This window comes from Apis mellifera, linkage group LG7, assembly GCF_003254395.2.
Source record: "Apis mellifera strain DH4 linkage group LG7, Amel_HAv3.1, whole genome shotgun sequence".
Taxonomy (NCBI): domain Eukaryota; kingdom Metazoa; phylum Arthropoda; class Insecta; order Hymenoptera; family Apidae; genus Apis; species Apis mellifera.
The window spans coordinates 5,176,626-5,193,951 of NC_037644.1; the positions used below are offsets into that span (position 1 = coordinate 5,176,626).

General features: G+C 19.5%; 1 protein-coding gene and 1 non-coding gene across 2 annotated transcripts in view; both read left to right on the forward strand.

The window, feature by feature from the left end:
- The first annotated feature begins 918 nt into the window (after positions 1-918).
- On the forward strand, positions 919-997 carry Mir6061 (microRNA 6061). The gene has a single exon (NR_127336.1). It is a non-coding gene; the product is annotated as a microRNA 6061 (primary transcript).
- Positions 998-11,607: 10,610 nt separating this feature from the next.
- Positions 11,608-17,326, forward strand: part of LOC412552 (CCR4-NOT transcription complex subunit 6-like) — a 91,783-nt gene continuing 86,064 nt past the window's right edge. The window contains exon 1 of the mRNA XM_026441708.1: positions 11,608-11,711. Coding sequence (XP_026297493.1) covers positions 11,642-11,711 — 70 coding nt within the window. The 5' untranslated portion in view covers positions 11,608-11,641. The remainder of the gene's footprint in view (positions 11,712-17,326) is intronic.

Consider the following 17,326-nt stretch of genomic DNA (forward strand, 5'->3'; position numbering starts at 1 on the left):
GAAAAATATAAGATTTATTACGAAAATTCTGAAAAACTGCGATTTTCATATTTTAATTTATTTTATTTGTAGCTCACAATATTAATTGATTTGAATGAAATGTGAAATTAACGTATATATAATTGAAATAAATCTATATCTTTTAAATTTATATAAATAAATAAATAATAATATATCTAAATTAAATACATCTTTTAAATTTTTATTATATATTTTCAAATAATAAAATTGTAAAAATCAATGTTTATTATTTTCTTCATGATTTCAATTCGGATTGCAACATTTTTTTAAAATTTTATACCTATATAATAAATTAATCCTTCTAATAATTTTGTCGAAAAAAATTCAAGTCGTTCAATTGTAAAAAAGTTATTTTGTTTTAAAGAATAGTTTTATATTTTTGTTCGCTATTGTAATCTCGACGACGGATGTCAATCTTTTGATTTATATACAAAACAACTGCATATATTTATACCAATGACAACACTTATATTAAAAACATATACAAATAAAAAGTTAGATATTTTGCATTTCTTGGAAAAATTATATAATTCGATCGTCATTCAAAAAATTCTCATAATGCATACTTAAAATTAATTATTCCATAAGAATTTCCGATAAAAAAAAAAGAAAATCTATAAAAAAAAATTTTCACGAAATATCTATTTCACAATTCTATTTTTATGATTTCAGGTGAGTTTAACATCTTTCGCCAAATTGATGAACCGCGCAGCGTTCGCTCACTTCCTCCTTCCAGGTAAGTGTCATGTTCTACTGATAAATCAGTTCGTCCGCGTCTTCCGTTTCTCGTGTGAAGAAAGAGAGAAACGGTGAACCATACGCGAGGAAAATCAAGTAGGAGCTATGTAAACGACCGATCGCACAGTGGGGACCTTCGAGCCAATCCGAAAGAGTTCATTGTCATCGGACGTGGTACATGCCGAACGTTCGTTCTCGTAATAAATGACGTTGCACGTTACCACGCCGGATGTCACTCGATATCACTCGTACGGATCGTTGACCGATCGTACCGGCTGAATTTCTATGCGGTGGATTCGTTACGAATTCAGTAAAAAATTATACACTTTCTGACATCGACGACAATGACAACATCGTGGTACCCTTCGACTCCTCGAAGGCGTGGATGGAACGTGTCTCGATAAATCTCTTGTTCACAATAGCGGCCAACCTTGCAACACCAACATTCTGACTTACAAGATCTCTGGAGGGATTGAACTCTCTGAAGGGATAAACGATGATCGGAAAGAACGATGTGATCTCGTGTCGTTTATTTCTGCTATAGAATCATCGATATCATTGCAAAATTTCGTTACTTACAAATCAAATTTTATTAAAATTAAATTTTGAAAATTTTGGTAATATTTATACAAGATATTTTTCATCTCATTTTGATATCTTTATTATTTCAATATTATTTTACTCGTAGCGGAAAATGTTTCGCATAAAAATTGTAATTGATAGTTTTTTGTGAATGGATGCGTAAAAGATACCAACTTTGTTCTTTTTTTAATGAAATTATATATTTTTTAATACATTAATCGATATTCACTATAAAAAAGTATTAATCTATGTATACTTGAAAATTATGAGCAGATATTTCAACTGGAATTTTGTAAAATTTATTGTATGAAAGATAAAAAGAAACATGAGCAAGTATTTTTTGTGTTCCTTATATTTTTGCGTTCTTCTCATAAAATAAATTTTGCAAAATTAAAATTGAAATATAATCTAAATTCATAATTTTTAAACATATATATCGAACTACATTGATTGATTATTAAAAAATTTTTAAATATATATATATTTAAAAAGAATTTTTAGATACAAAATCATAAAAAAATAGATTTGTTCTTCTTATGATCTTTATTTTATTAAAAAAAAAAAATTATTAATATATATATATATATATATATATGTATATATGTAACCATAATATGTTTGCTCATTATCCAATTTTCATATGAAATATTTTTCATCGCGAGTAATAATAGAAAATCAAGATGTCAAAATCAAATAAGATATTTCTGTATGTGTAAATCCTATTGTTTATATTTGACTAAGTTTCGTGTGAAAATTTGAAATAGGCCACAGGGTGTTTCGGTATTCATGATGCGACTATGAATTCTACGTGAAAAAATAAGTTGAAAATATTGGATAAAATTTTACGTTTGAAGCTTCGTTTTCCAGAAAAACTAGTTGAAAAATTTGTCACGTATGCATGAATTTTAGTAACTTTCGATTACATATGACTGAATATGAATTTATTCCAAAAATAAGTTCGTATGTTTTTAAAAAAATCAGAATATTAAAGGATTAATAACTACGAATAAATGTATAATTTAAAAATAATAAATCATTATAAATCAATGAATAAATGTATAAATAAATAAATAATAATAATATGAATAAATAATATCAATAAACTTTTCACATAATTTTATATCACAAATATCAAAAATAAATTATTTATTTAGAAATATGCTACTTGAAGAATTATTATTACATAATAAATGAAGCATAAAGTTTAACAATTAAAAAAAATTATTATATTTATTAATATAATAAATGATATAACATAAATAATAACATAAATAATAAAAAAATACATTTGATGGAAATGTATTTTAAATGTAAAATAATAGAAAGAATAATAGAAAGGAACAAATAATATAGCAATATATAATATAAATATAACGAATTTATATATTGAAAAATCTATAATAATTAAAATACATTTTATTTTAATAAATATATATAATAATTCATAATAAATAATAATTATCAAAAATATATTTTTATGAATTGAATCGAAAGATGATAATCTCTCAAAGATAAATATATAAAATATGAAAAAATAGAAATCTATAATAATCTGAATAAGATTTATGTCTATAGTTTTTATTCATTATTTTTTATTGAAGATTGAGATTACAGCACAAAAAAATTGTGAATAATGATATGCAAGTGATATTATTAAAATGATAAACAATTAGAAATCGATTCAATTGCAAAATAAACACAAAATTTGTGTTTATAAAATCTTGAAAGTTTAAAATATAAAAAATATTTTTTATATTCTTGTTATTCTTATGGATTAATAATTTGTTTTTAAGATTTTTATAATATTTATTACAATTACATTTTATTATATATTATATTATTTTATATTAATATTAATTTTAATATTATATAATTATATTATAATTATTATAATTATATTTAAAATATGTTTAAATGTAAATTATTTTAAATATATAATGATTCAAATCTATATAATAAAATGTATAAAATATTTTATCATATAAATTAATAGTACCAATAAATAAGTTATTAATTTAGTATTATAATTTAATTTTCATAATAATATTAAGCCAAAGTATTCATATTATCAAATAATTTTATTTCAATAGATATTTAATACAAGAGTTACCATAATAATACGTATAATTTTAATATAATTTATTTTAAAAGTTATTATTGCTAATATATATTTCAATAAAAATCCAGAATCTAAATATATTATTTCAGTAATAATACATTTAATATTTTTAATATTCGATATATATCTTAAATACAATACTAAATATCATAACAAATTTAACAAAATAATTAATAGTAAAAAAAATAAATATTCATTAGGTTTAGAATCGATTTAAAAACATAGAAAGAATATTTTTATAAATATATTGTAAAATATTTGTTTTTTCAATTTTTATAAATATCAATTTTCTTTATATAATTATTCATCTCTATCGATGGATAACTGTTTGTTGAAACAAACCTGATTGATACATCGTTTCCTCAAAATATCTCTGGTCGAGCCACAAATATCTCGTGCAAAAGGTTAAAGACAACTTTTCTATGTTTCTACTCATCGGTTGAAATTCTTGATGTGTAAAAGTGCGTCTTTGCTAACCACATGAGTAGTTTACGAATATTTACTAGCTATTTGACCGATCAGTAGAAATGCGAATAAATGCAAATAGTGGTAAATGTTTGGAAATGTTTCAGAAAAATGTTATTACTTCAAACGAAGTTTATTTTTTGTATGCATTGAGAGAAAACTGTCAATTAATAAGTTCATTAATTAATAATAAATTATGAAGTTCACGCCATTTAATGTAAAACAAATTATTAATAAAAAGATTCATTACGAATGCTTTTTAACATTTTTGAATGTTTATGTACGTTTATAGATTGATTAATTTTATAATACTTTTATAAATATTTAAACTCTTTCTAAGATTTTGCATAATATATAGATAGATTATATTATTATTTTTTGAATATAAGTTTTTTAATTGATCTAATAGTAAATTTTAAATCATTTTAATATTTTAGATTCTTAAAAGTTTAAAATAATTCAAAATTGCTTATTAATATTTACATCTCATTAAACAATAGATTTTTTTTCAAAAATATTTTGAATAATAATTGATTTTAAGAAAGAAATATTTTAACAATCTTATTCTCAATTTCCGAAACTTATTATCTAAATAAATTACCTAAATACTATTTTAGATGAGTTATTTATTCTGTTTTTAAACAATTTTCAATCAAGATAATCAAGATAATAATCTACAATCCAAGCATAAAAATTTTTTATCAAAAAAATTATTGAAATCAAAAATGAACTAATATTAAAAATTTTTGATTAATATAATAATATAATATAATAGTTTTGATAAAAACTAATTTAAATTCTAATGCATTATCAAATTATATTTATTTATATACAGAGTAGCTGATTATACATTAGATGATAAAAGATAAAGAATAAAATGATAAAAGATAAAGGATAAAAAAATATAAATCAAAAACACAGAATAAAATTTTTTCAAAACTTTATTTTAAAAAGAAAAATTTATGAAAATGAAAATTGACAATGAAATTATTTTCTGATTACGAAACTAAAATAGGAATGAAGTATCAATAAATAGATAATTTAAAACATATAAAAATTAACGAAAAATAAAAAATAAATATTTTTTGTTTAAATAATTTTTAAAAAAATAATGAATTTTAAAATTTGAAAATTACATGATTTCTTTACAATATTCAATAATTTTTTTAAAAATAAAATCTTAGATAATAAAATTTTATTCTACTTATTTTTTTTTCTACTTATGTACAGTAATTTATTTACAATAATTCATTTGTGCTTAATAAAAAAATAATCAATTTTAATCATTACTTTTTGAACTTTTTTTTATTCAAAAATAAAGCTTTGAAAAAGTTTTATTCTATATTTCCAATTTATTTTTTCACATAAAATCATACATTGTTCGGTTATATTACGTACATTCTAAATAAAAATACATAAAGAGAAAAAAAATAAAATATACTATCATTTACTATTTTTTTTTTAAATCTAAGCACTTAAGTATGTCTCATAGTAAAATAAAATTTACAATACAGAAAGATGGCGTTCATCTCGGACAGACAACAGATAATTATTATTCGAAGCGACAATTTGTGTCGCGGTCAGAGCTGTATACTGAAGATTGATATTACGGTTGTGCCGACAAATGGCTACAATTCGTCCTTTGAAAACCGTAATACGCGGATGCTTGGCTGCCTGACCGAGGTTCATGCGCTCTATCGTTTCACACGACATTTACATTAGTATATACATTTTATGCATACGTATACGAACTGATACACACATATATGACCATATATAAATATACATGGTCTTTGACAAAGAGTCTTCCATGCTGATACATGTGCATGCACACGCTGCTGAATGTGACTCTTGGGTGGTAGATCGTAATTACCATAAGTCGTGAAATATGACTTCATGATGACGCGTCTGTACGACAAATGGAACAGCCGTTGGTTCACTGACCAGTAATACCAACTGACATTGGAATCCTTCGTTTTGTCTCATTGATGCATCTCACGTTTGAAAGAATTCGTTCTGAACAATCATAATTAGTTGTTGTTATGTAGGAAATGTTACACTAGTAAAATTTGAATGAATTGAGAATTAATTTTTTTTTTATAAATTAATGGAATTTTAAGACAAAATAATTCAAATAATATTCGAATATTAATTTTCTTTGAGAGATGAATTATATAATAAATAAATCATACAAATAATCATAAAAATAAGTTAATATATTTATCAGTTTGGAAGAATAATAACATAATTGCAAAATTTAAATTTTTCGATTTCGATATATCAGATTACTTATATTTTATATTTTTCATTTTTTTCTATTACAATTCGTTTTCAAATTATCCTAATTAATAATTTTTCAACTTTCAATTTTAAAAAATTATCTTATCTCTTGAACATAGAAATTAACAACAACAAAAAATATGTGTTCTCAAAATGTGTTTTCAAATTTTTTTGTTCTTTTTTATTTGCAAAATTTTATCAAAATCGATTATAGTTAATATTATAAAATATCTATGAGCTTATGAATTTAGTTTTCTCTACTAAAAAATTATTTTTTCATTATTCCATTAGATTAACCAGTATCATAGTTTAATTTTGAAATTATATATAATTAAAGCAAATGTTCGAAATGTTTGCTTCATGTGTTAACAGATGCTATTTTTGCAAATTTATAAATACAATGAAATAGATTCACTGCTAGTTGATTTTCAAATTTTTATTTTCAGAAATCTCTATAAAGAAATAATATGCAAAAAAAGATATAAAAAGATATTATTCAAGAAACATCTGATATTTTTTAAATGAGTATAGAATTTGACAGTACAGTAGCATATTCGAATTTTTTTAATAATTCATAAGTCGAACGATATGATAATAAAATATATGTTTATTTATATTTTTTATTTATTTGATTGCATATTCATTTTTTGAAATATTGAAATATATTTCGAATCATTTTAACAAGAATCATTTATGAACAAAATTTTAATAGTGTTTGATTATTTAAACTTTGGTTATTATTATCCCAATTATCTAATATAAATATTTTTATAATAATATAATTGAAAACATAAATTGTATCTTTGAAATTATATTCATTAAACATTAGTTAGTTATTATGCTTCCAAAATTTTTTCCAAAAATTTTTAATATTTGATACATTATCGTGCATTTTAGAAAAAATTCTTATTAATTTATCAAAGAATCATTGATAATAGAAGAAATTACATAGATTTATATGAATTTGCTTGTTTCACAATATGTTTATATGAACAAAATTTTATTGTAATTCTTTTTTTAATTCATTAGAAATTAATTATTAATAATAATATATATATATATATATATATATATACACACATATATATAGTGTCCAAAATCTAATTATATTTGCATTAAATCTAACAAGTATATATAGGGAAAGTATATATATATATATATGTATATTATTAATAATTTATAAATATATATAATTATTTATATGTAAAAATGTAATGTTTAAAATTTAATTTTAAATTTTTTTTCAAAAATGAATTACAAAATTTTTTTTAAAAATATATAATACTTTAAGGATTTTTAACAAACTAAATTTATGGACATTGACTATATACCTTTTTTTTACTAAAATCCGTCTTTTTGACAAGTATCTTAAAATGCAATTTTTTGTAAATTATTTATTTAAAATTTATAAATTTTTATTTATTGTTATCTTCAATACATTTTTTACCTATAAACTTTATCTTGGATATATATTTTTCCCATATATACTTGTTAGATTTAATGAAAATATAATTAGACCTTGGACACTAAATTGAAGCTAGTATTTTCCTTGTGATAGTCACTGTCCAATTCTTCACCTAATTGAAAGAGAAAATTTTTTCAAATTTTATTTACTCCAGTGATCTTTGTATAATAATCCAGACATTGATGGCTGCCAAATCTAAAAACAATTATAAAATACATGAGGAAGCCATTTACGGGATCCTGCTTTCACAGTATTTTCTTTATTATCATTTTTTTATTTCATTTTCGCTTTCAATATCTGAAATAATATGTATTGTTTTTCTTTTACGTTATGTTTAATTTTCATCTCCCCCCCCCCTGTCATCAGAATGTTCAATTTCGTTTATATTGTAAAATTTTTTCTCGCTTTTGCATAATTCATTTATATCAGAATCGATATATCAGATTGATCTTAATTTATGCTATTATATTATGTTATTTTCATTCTTCTTATTACTCTTTTTATTATTTTTTTTATCAATTCCATGCCTTTTGAAGACTTGTCCATAATAATATAAACGTAAAAAAAATATTTTTTTATAAATATCTTTTGAAAATATCTTGAAAAATTCAAATCTTCACTTACGAAAATAAATTTTTTCTAAGCTTCGAAATAGCACTTATTTATTTTTTTTACAAAATGTTGAAATTATCTCTCACGTAAATCTACTTGTTTTATAAAATAATAAAATAGATTCACTTACAAAAATCATTTCTTTTTTCTACAAAATTTACTATTGATTATTTATTATAATATCACCATTATAAACAACTTGTTTGATTATGTATTTATTGTTAATCGTCATTTGCTTGATGTTGCTTTTTCTTATTCATTGTTATTTCATTTTTATTATTTCGCAATAATTGATCTATATAAATTAATCCATCAAATTGACGAATTTTCATAAAAATAGATATACAACATCTAAAAATAATAAAATATAAATGTTTCAGAGAAAATGAATAAAAATATATATTTGCTGCATTATATCATTAAAAACCAATATATAATATTTAAAGAATAATATTTGCATATTCAGAATTTTTTTACGCATAAAATCGAAAATCTTTCAAATTGACAACCGTAAATCTAGTGTTAAGATTTCAAGCTACACAAGATTTATTATGGATTCTTTTTTTAATTTAGCATTGTACATCCAAAATATTTAAAACTAGAATCAATATTGAATATTGATATTATAAAATAATTTATATAATTTAATAGAAAAAATATTTTATTAAAAAGATTATTACAAAATTCAAGTCAAATATGTTTTATCAAATATGTTTCAATATTTTTATAATATATTCAATATTTCAATAATTTTAAAACAGTTTAAGAAAAAAAGATTGTAAAAATATTTAATTTTAGGATCATAAGATTAGATTAAATTTTTTCATCAATATTAGCTGAAAAGATATTTTTGATAATCTTGAATTAGATAGAAATGATCCGATTTGAAATTACTTACAACATTTTGTTTATATTATATTTTTTAATATCAATATTATATCAATTATCTAAATATGTATAAATAATATATATAACATAATTTGAAAATAATTATAATATAATGAATACTGTTGTTAATTATTTAATATTATCTTAATTTTATTAATAATTTAATTTTATTTAATAATATTAATATTATTAATTATATAATTTATAATTATATAAAATTGGTTATTATTTTTATTTTCTGAAAAATATCTCTTTCACAGTTATATCATTGTCTTTTCAGGCTAATGATATATTATCTATTAATTCCTTTGAATCCTTGCCATCTAATAATTTCGTATATTTTCGAGCCGAGATGAAAATTGTAGAAAATGATGCATACTGAGAATCATTCAAGGGAGAATATACTTTTTAATGAAACTGTCTCGTTGAAAATCAATCTAATTATGTAAAAGATTTAAAATATAAAGAGAATTTTGTGACATATCATACTAAGGCTGAAAGTAATTTAAGACTCATATCTGTTTTTTGTGTATTGATTTTATCATAATGTTTAAAAATATGATAATGAAATGCAATCAGATTAGACTGAAAATCCACGTGATGCAAATTATATTTGTCTTTGCTTGTTTGATGATTATAATACATAACGTGCAATGTTTAAATAAATTTGTAAACCACTTTAAAGATCTTTTTCATGAAATTTTAATTAACTTGTTTAATTATCTTTAAAATAAAAGTTTCTGATAATATCTGTGCAATTTTTTATGAATATGATTCTTATTTTGTTTTTTATAAGCAATAAATACTTTAAAAAAAATAATGATTATAAATAGTATTTATGCATCATTGTATTTATTATAGTATTTAAATAATTTTTTTATTATTTTTTTATTATAATATAACAAAGTTTTGATATCATGAAAATGAAATAAAGAATTTAATAAAAGGATACTTCATTAGAAAATATGAGTATGTGCAAATATTTTAATATATTAGTATATATTATACATATATATTAGTATATATATACTTATATATGTATCATTTATAAAAATTTGATGTTGTAAAATATCTTTTATATATGTAATTCTATTACATTCTTCATATCTAAAAAAAAAAATTCTTAAGTTCGAATAAAATATGGAAAAATTTTTATTGAAATAAATTTTTCCTTATTTATTTTTCTTTTTATAATAACGATAAAATTGAAGTACAAAAATTCGATAAATAAGATTAAAACAAAAATTATCATTTATATTATAATTGCATTTATTAACTAAATTATAATTATTACAATATATTACAATTTCTAAATAAATTATTGACAGATCATTATGAATATAAAAAATATTGTAAATAAGATACGTATATTCATTGATATAAATGTAGTATACATAAAATTTTCATGAATCATCGTCAAGGAGGCAGAGAAAGGAAAGTAGTGTAACATATTTAAGTGTTCAGTCAAGTATTTTCTCTATCTTTATTTTCGTTTCCACTTTCAAGAAAAATCTATGCTTTCTTATCTTTCGTGAAGAAAAATTTTCAATTTCTGATTGAAAGAAATAACATTTCTAAAATATTTTTTTCAATTATTCGGTGTTTTCTTCTCTAAACTCTATTATCTATTAATTAATTAACGTTTAATCAAAATATATGTATTTTAAAATACCATTAACAGAATTTTTAAGAAAAATTTATATTGTTGAAATGATTATAAGAAAAAAAATCATTGAATTTATAATATAATATTACGTTATTATATTTCTAAATTATTTTGATACAATAATATTATCATGTAATTACATTTATATTTTCAAATATGATAATATTAGTTATTAAAATATCAATTTTTAAAATAAGTATTATTATATAAATTTAGATTTTTAGAATTGATTCTAATTATATACTAACAGTTATCAGAAGATTTCATCTTATGTTTATTTAAAAGATATTATTCAACTATGCAAGTATCTATTAATTAAATATGCATGAATAAATCTATTGTTTTCATTCCATAATAGATTTTCTGTTATGCAAAATTAAACGCGAAATTCATAATACTGTTTTGATGTACATTGTTTTTTTTTTATAATTCAGAGATGTGATTTCTATATAATTTAGGATTGATAGAATTATAAATATAATCTTGACACAAGATTGTATCTCTATATATATTTTACATTTTATAAAAAATGTTTTATTTATAATATACAATATTTTATGATTTTCTGATTAGGTTTATTAAACTTTGTAAGTTTATCAGATACCTTCAGGATTTTGGAAAAATTATTTTCATAAAAAAAGAATTAAAAAATGCCATTTTGAAGTATAATTTGTAGACCTAGTAAAGTTGCATAATGAAATGTAATTTTGCTATGTAATTTTAATATCTTTGGTGTAGGTAATCTTATCAATACCAGGGGCTTTGTTTGTGTTGCAGGTTGTAGCTAGTTTATGGAGGATTTGGAATGGGCACTTGCGGTCAGGACTCTAGATTTATCGTGCGTTCATGCCAGTCGTACACCTCCTCCTCACAAGGTGTGGACAAATTGTGTGCATTATTGTGACCTTTCTGGAACATGTTTGTCAATAGTGTTGTCTCCTTCTCCTTGTCAAAAAGGAGATCTTACTTGTCCCTGGTACATTATATGTTTCAATTTGGATAATTGAAAGTAAAATTTTGAATTGTCCTGTTAATCGAAAAGCATATTCCAGAAGCTTTTTTTATAAAAGCTTGATTGATATAAAAGTTTTCACAGGAAAAGAGAAGAGAGTAAAATTTTTTATTCTTTCGTGTGCGAATTCAAATTGATGCTATTTTCTCTTTTCAGTAGGAAACTATTACTTCGAACAACTTAATTGTGTGTTCTTTTCTACTTAGCTTCTCCTTTCGTTTCTTCCTTCTTAGTTTACCTCGTTCAGGAGGAAACCAAATATTTTAGTGTAAAGAATTCACAGATAGTATATGTACGCAAATATTTTATATGCTATAATAAAACTATACTATTTTATATGCTATAATAACTTTTTATGCAATCTAGTACCGCAAAAAAGTTTTCAATTTACTTAAGTTTTAAGACGGCAATTAGAGTTGTCAATACAAATATTTTCTTTTTTCTTATAATTCAAAAGAAAAAGAGAAGAGGAAGAAGTAATTTTTTTACAAATCATTTCGCTTCCTCTTAATTTATTTTTCTTGTTTTTTGTTCATTCTAATAAAAACTAATTCAATAAATTTTTTAATAATTATTACATAATTTAATAATAAAATATTTAATCTTGTGAATATTAAGAAAATTTTAATCTTTAATTTATGTATATATATTTTTTAATCTCCATAATAAATATAAAACTTTATTTTAAAAAAATAAAGAATTTTAAAAAATAAATGTATACATAGAGTATATATTTTATCTAAATAAAATGAAATATCCTTAAAAAAAAAATGATCGTATAATAAAAATATTATTTAAAAATTTTGTAATAAAAATATTCTTACAAAAGTTGTTCTATTCTATAAGAAGAAATATATATTATACAATTTCAATAAAATATTAATAGTTTCTCATAGAGATTTATGTGAAGATGGCCTTTGTTTTTTAAATTGGATTATATAATTTTTATTATTTATTATTTAAATTATTTATGTCAAAAAATCATTAAGGAGGAATTATCATAACTTGAAATAACTTTATAATTTATAAAAATTATAAAGTTTATCATATGAAAGATAAGGTATCCGCAATTCTTTATGTTTTTTCGTTTTTTATATGATAACTTTTAGAAACTTTAAGTTAAAATATTTCCTAAATTAAAAATTTTTCAATAAAATGGCTTAGTATTTTTTTTTTTTTATTCTGAAAATCTGCATCACTGCATCGATTAATGCGATGAAAAATATAGTACTCTTTAAAAAATTCAAATCGACTTTCATATCATTTATACATATCAATCTATAGAAAAATTGTTAATACTATATATAATTTTTTTTTATACCGAATAAATTATTATATAAATATCGCTTCCTTAAGAGACTATATTTATATAAAATAGATACTATAAAAATAAATTTGATAAATTTAAATAAAATAAAAATATAGATCATTTTATGTTAATTATAATAAATTTTGCTTAATTATATAATAATTTCTTATATGAATATCTTATTAATTAGTAATCAACAATAATTAATAATTACGAACTGAAATACAAAACGTCGCCTAATTTCCGACCTGAATGTTCTTCCAAACCAAACCATCTGCTGTGATCGTATTCGGTAGAAACTTTGAATGTTTCTATTGAATACGTATGAAATTAATATGCATGTAGGTATATGCTGCTATAAGTTTAACCTCGATCGATGCAGCACTATTGTTCTTTTTTTTTATTTTTCGTTGTATGGTTTAGGAAAGACATTTTATTTATTTTTCTTTTTTTTTTTCTTTTTTATAAATGTTTTAATCATGAATTTTTTTATTTGATTAAATTGAATAAAGTTAGAGAGAATAAAAATTTCAGTTTCACAGATTTTTTCGTATATATATATATATATATATATATCATTTGTTTTGCATAGGATATATAATAGGAAGGATGAAAGACTAGAAAACTCGAGAATCTTTTAAATCTATAACATCTTTAAAATTTTTAAATTATTTATTATTTTTATAATTCGAAATTCTTAAAACACAGAATTGAGCATTAATCGATTAAAATTTATAGTTAGATTAGAATCGTGATTGGTTTAATTGTTTGATTCAATTGATTGAATATTAGGATTGAATATATTGAAAATGTAATATTAATTATAATTAACGATTAAATTCTAATTTAATCAAAATTGAAATTATTCTTTAAATGAAATTAATTAACAATAAAAATTGAATATATATATAAATCTAACATATCTGTATTATATAATTATATTATATAATATATATAAATTTATATATATGTATATATTTTTTATTTGATTATTAATTGCAATTAAGGATTAAAAATGCAATTAACAATCATAATTGTTAATTTTATGCTATGTTGATAAAAAATAATTATATTAAAATAGCTTATATAATATAATATTACGATGTAAAGTTATATTTATTAAATTTATTTAATTTTTTAGTTTATTTTAATTTTACAATTTCATTTATTTTATTACAATAATTAATATGAGAGAAAGAATTAAATACTATTATATTGATTTGATTTTGAATTTATAAAATTTCAAAAATTAAAAATTTGTTAAAATTCTATATATAATATATATATTTAATTATATAATATTTAATTATACAATTATATAATAATTATTATTTAATAAAATGAAATTTTTTTAATGTTCAATATAAATAATCGAAACTATACAATACAGGATGTAATAAATAACATTTGAAATCATTCTTAGAATTTATAAAATTCTTTAAGATTATATATTTTATCTATTTCTTGAAAGATACAATGTAAATTTTGAAACATAAAAATAAGAACGATCTGCGAAAGAGAAATTTTTTTATCAGATTTTTCTTTTATTAACAATCATTTACTCATGCTTTTAGTCTATATAAATATATATATATATATATCTTTCAAAAATTAAAAATTAAAATTTATTTTTAATAATTCCATTAATTGTTGTTGATATTTTTTATTTTTCTAAATTTATAATTTTTTACTTTGATAATTAATAATGTACAATCTAAAATATATAAACTAAAAATTACAAATAATTCTAAACAACTAAACAATAAAAGTCTAATTTTATAAGAAATTTTACGTATCAAAACTTGACTTTAGTTAAAAACAGATTTTTAATTATATTCCATTAAATTTTGTAATATTTTTTTTTATCTTTTAATTTTTCAAACTTTTTATTTAACAAAAAAGTGCAACAAAATTATCTTTGTAGAATTTAGCACATTTGTAAAAAATTTTCCCAAATTACTTCTCAATTTTAAAATACATTTCTGTTAAAAATATATTTATTTTTTCATTAAACTTTTTTAAATAATAAATTGTGATATTTATATATATATAATTATTAATAAATATACATATAATTATATACAATATATGTCCAATAAATCCATTCAAGAAGATAATATAATCATATAAAAAGATAATATTTTGCAGAAAAGAATGATTAATATAAAATAATTAATATATTTATATTAATTATAATATTTAATATATAATAATTGATATATAAATTAATATAAAATATAATAATATAATAAAAATAAAAATAAAAAATGCTAAGTTCTTGATGTCTTTCACAATTATAAAATTGCAAAAATTATTTTTAATTCTTACTGATATTAATAATAATTGTATAAATTATTTTATTTTTATTATGTCAAATTAATTATAATCATTTATAATATATATACAAATAATTACAAATTTTAAATCAGTAATTCTAATGTTAAAATTTGATATTTTAATATTTTATCGATTCATTACAGTATATAATTTTGTTATTATTTTTTAATATTATTATAATATTTTATAATATTATTATAATAAAATCATTTCTATTAAAAAATAAATATTAGATTTTAGAATTAATATAAGTATCATAATTTTTAACTAATATTATTATTAAATTAACTTAATATGGTTCATAGATATATACATATTAGCTTATATACGAGACAGATATAATCATGATAGCTATAAATACCGTCATTTGAAGTTTCATAGACTTATATCAATAGTGGCAAATTGCATTGAATCTGACGACCCTTTTTAAAAGTCTCTCATGCGAATATATTGTTCATTTATTTCACAGACATAACAAGATCATTTTTTTTTATATATTCATTATCAATTAAGTTAAGGCTAAGTTTAAATTAGTTAAGTGTAAGTCTACAAGAATTATATTACACATAATGTTATAACCATAATGTTGATGTTAAAGTTAATTTCAGTTTTGATTTGTCTTTTAAAGTAACATAACAAGTAATAGAAGTTCATTACATTATCGCATGAAACGAAATAAAATTGTAATGAAATAAAATCTATAATAAATATCGATAACAAATATGTAACAAAAATAGACTTTAAAATGGAAGTACATATATTTATAAAAATACTATAAAATAGTACAACTAGATAAAAATAATTTCTTAGAAAAGACAAAAAATAAGTTAAAAAGAAAAAATATAATTTTTTTCATTTCAATTTTCTATTTTAAATAAATCAAATTTAAAAATTGTTTAATATAAATGAAATTAGATAATTTTTGATAAAGTACGAATAAATTATTGATTGATGATTATGTCTGTATGTAGAAATAAACAAAAAAATATAGAATAAAATTATTCTTTCTCAAATCAATTTGTTCACCATCAATTTGTTTATAAGGAAATCGAAATTAAATAAATCAAAATAGAATCAAAAAATCAATTAAATGAATTTTTAAATTTTTAATAAATATATATATATATATATAAATTAATATATATATAATTTTATTAATATATATTTTTTATTAATATATATATTATTAAAAATTAAATTTAAATATATATATATTAACATAAATGTTTATTTATATTTTTTAAATGTTTTTAATGTAATATTGTATATAATGTTTTAAATATTTTAAATGTTTTTAATATTTATTAAAAATTAAATTTAAATATATATATATATATATATATATTAACATAAATGTTTATTTATATTTTTTAAATGTTTTTAATGTTATTCATACGATTTGTTATTATATTCTATTTTCATAAAATTAAAAAATATCATAATGAAAATTAAATATTATATTAAATATTATTAAATATAATAAATATTTTAAGAAAGAAATAAAATATATTTAAATAAAATATAATATATCCAAGTAAATGTAGACAAGTGTTTTTTAATATTGCAATATTAGAATATTATTGATATTGTCAATTTAAATATCCCAAGAAGATTCTTAGAAGGCACATATGAAATTTGCCAATAGCTTGAGCTTTCAGAGATATAAAACTACAAAGAGAATATTACACATTATTCACAGTTATGAAATTGCATAATATGCAAGAATGTTCTTACAATGAAAAGCATCACTTATATAATTGTGGAAAATTCATATTTGCAAAATGTCTTTTCGTCATTTTATCCTGATCATTTCTTAAAATATAATATATACG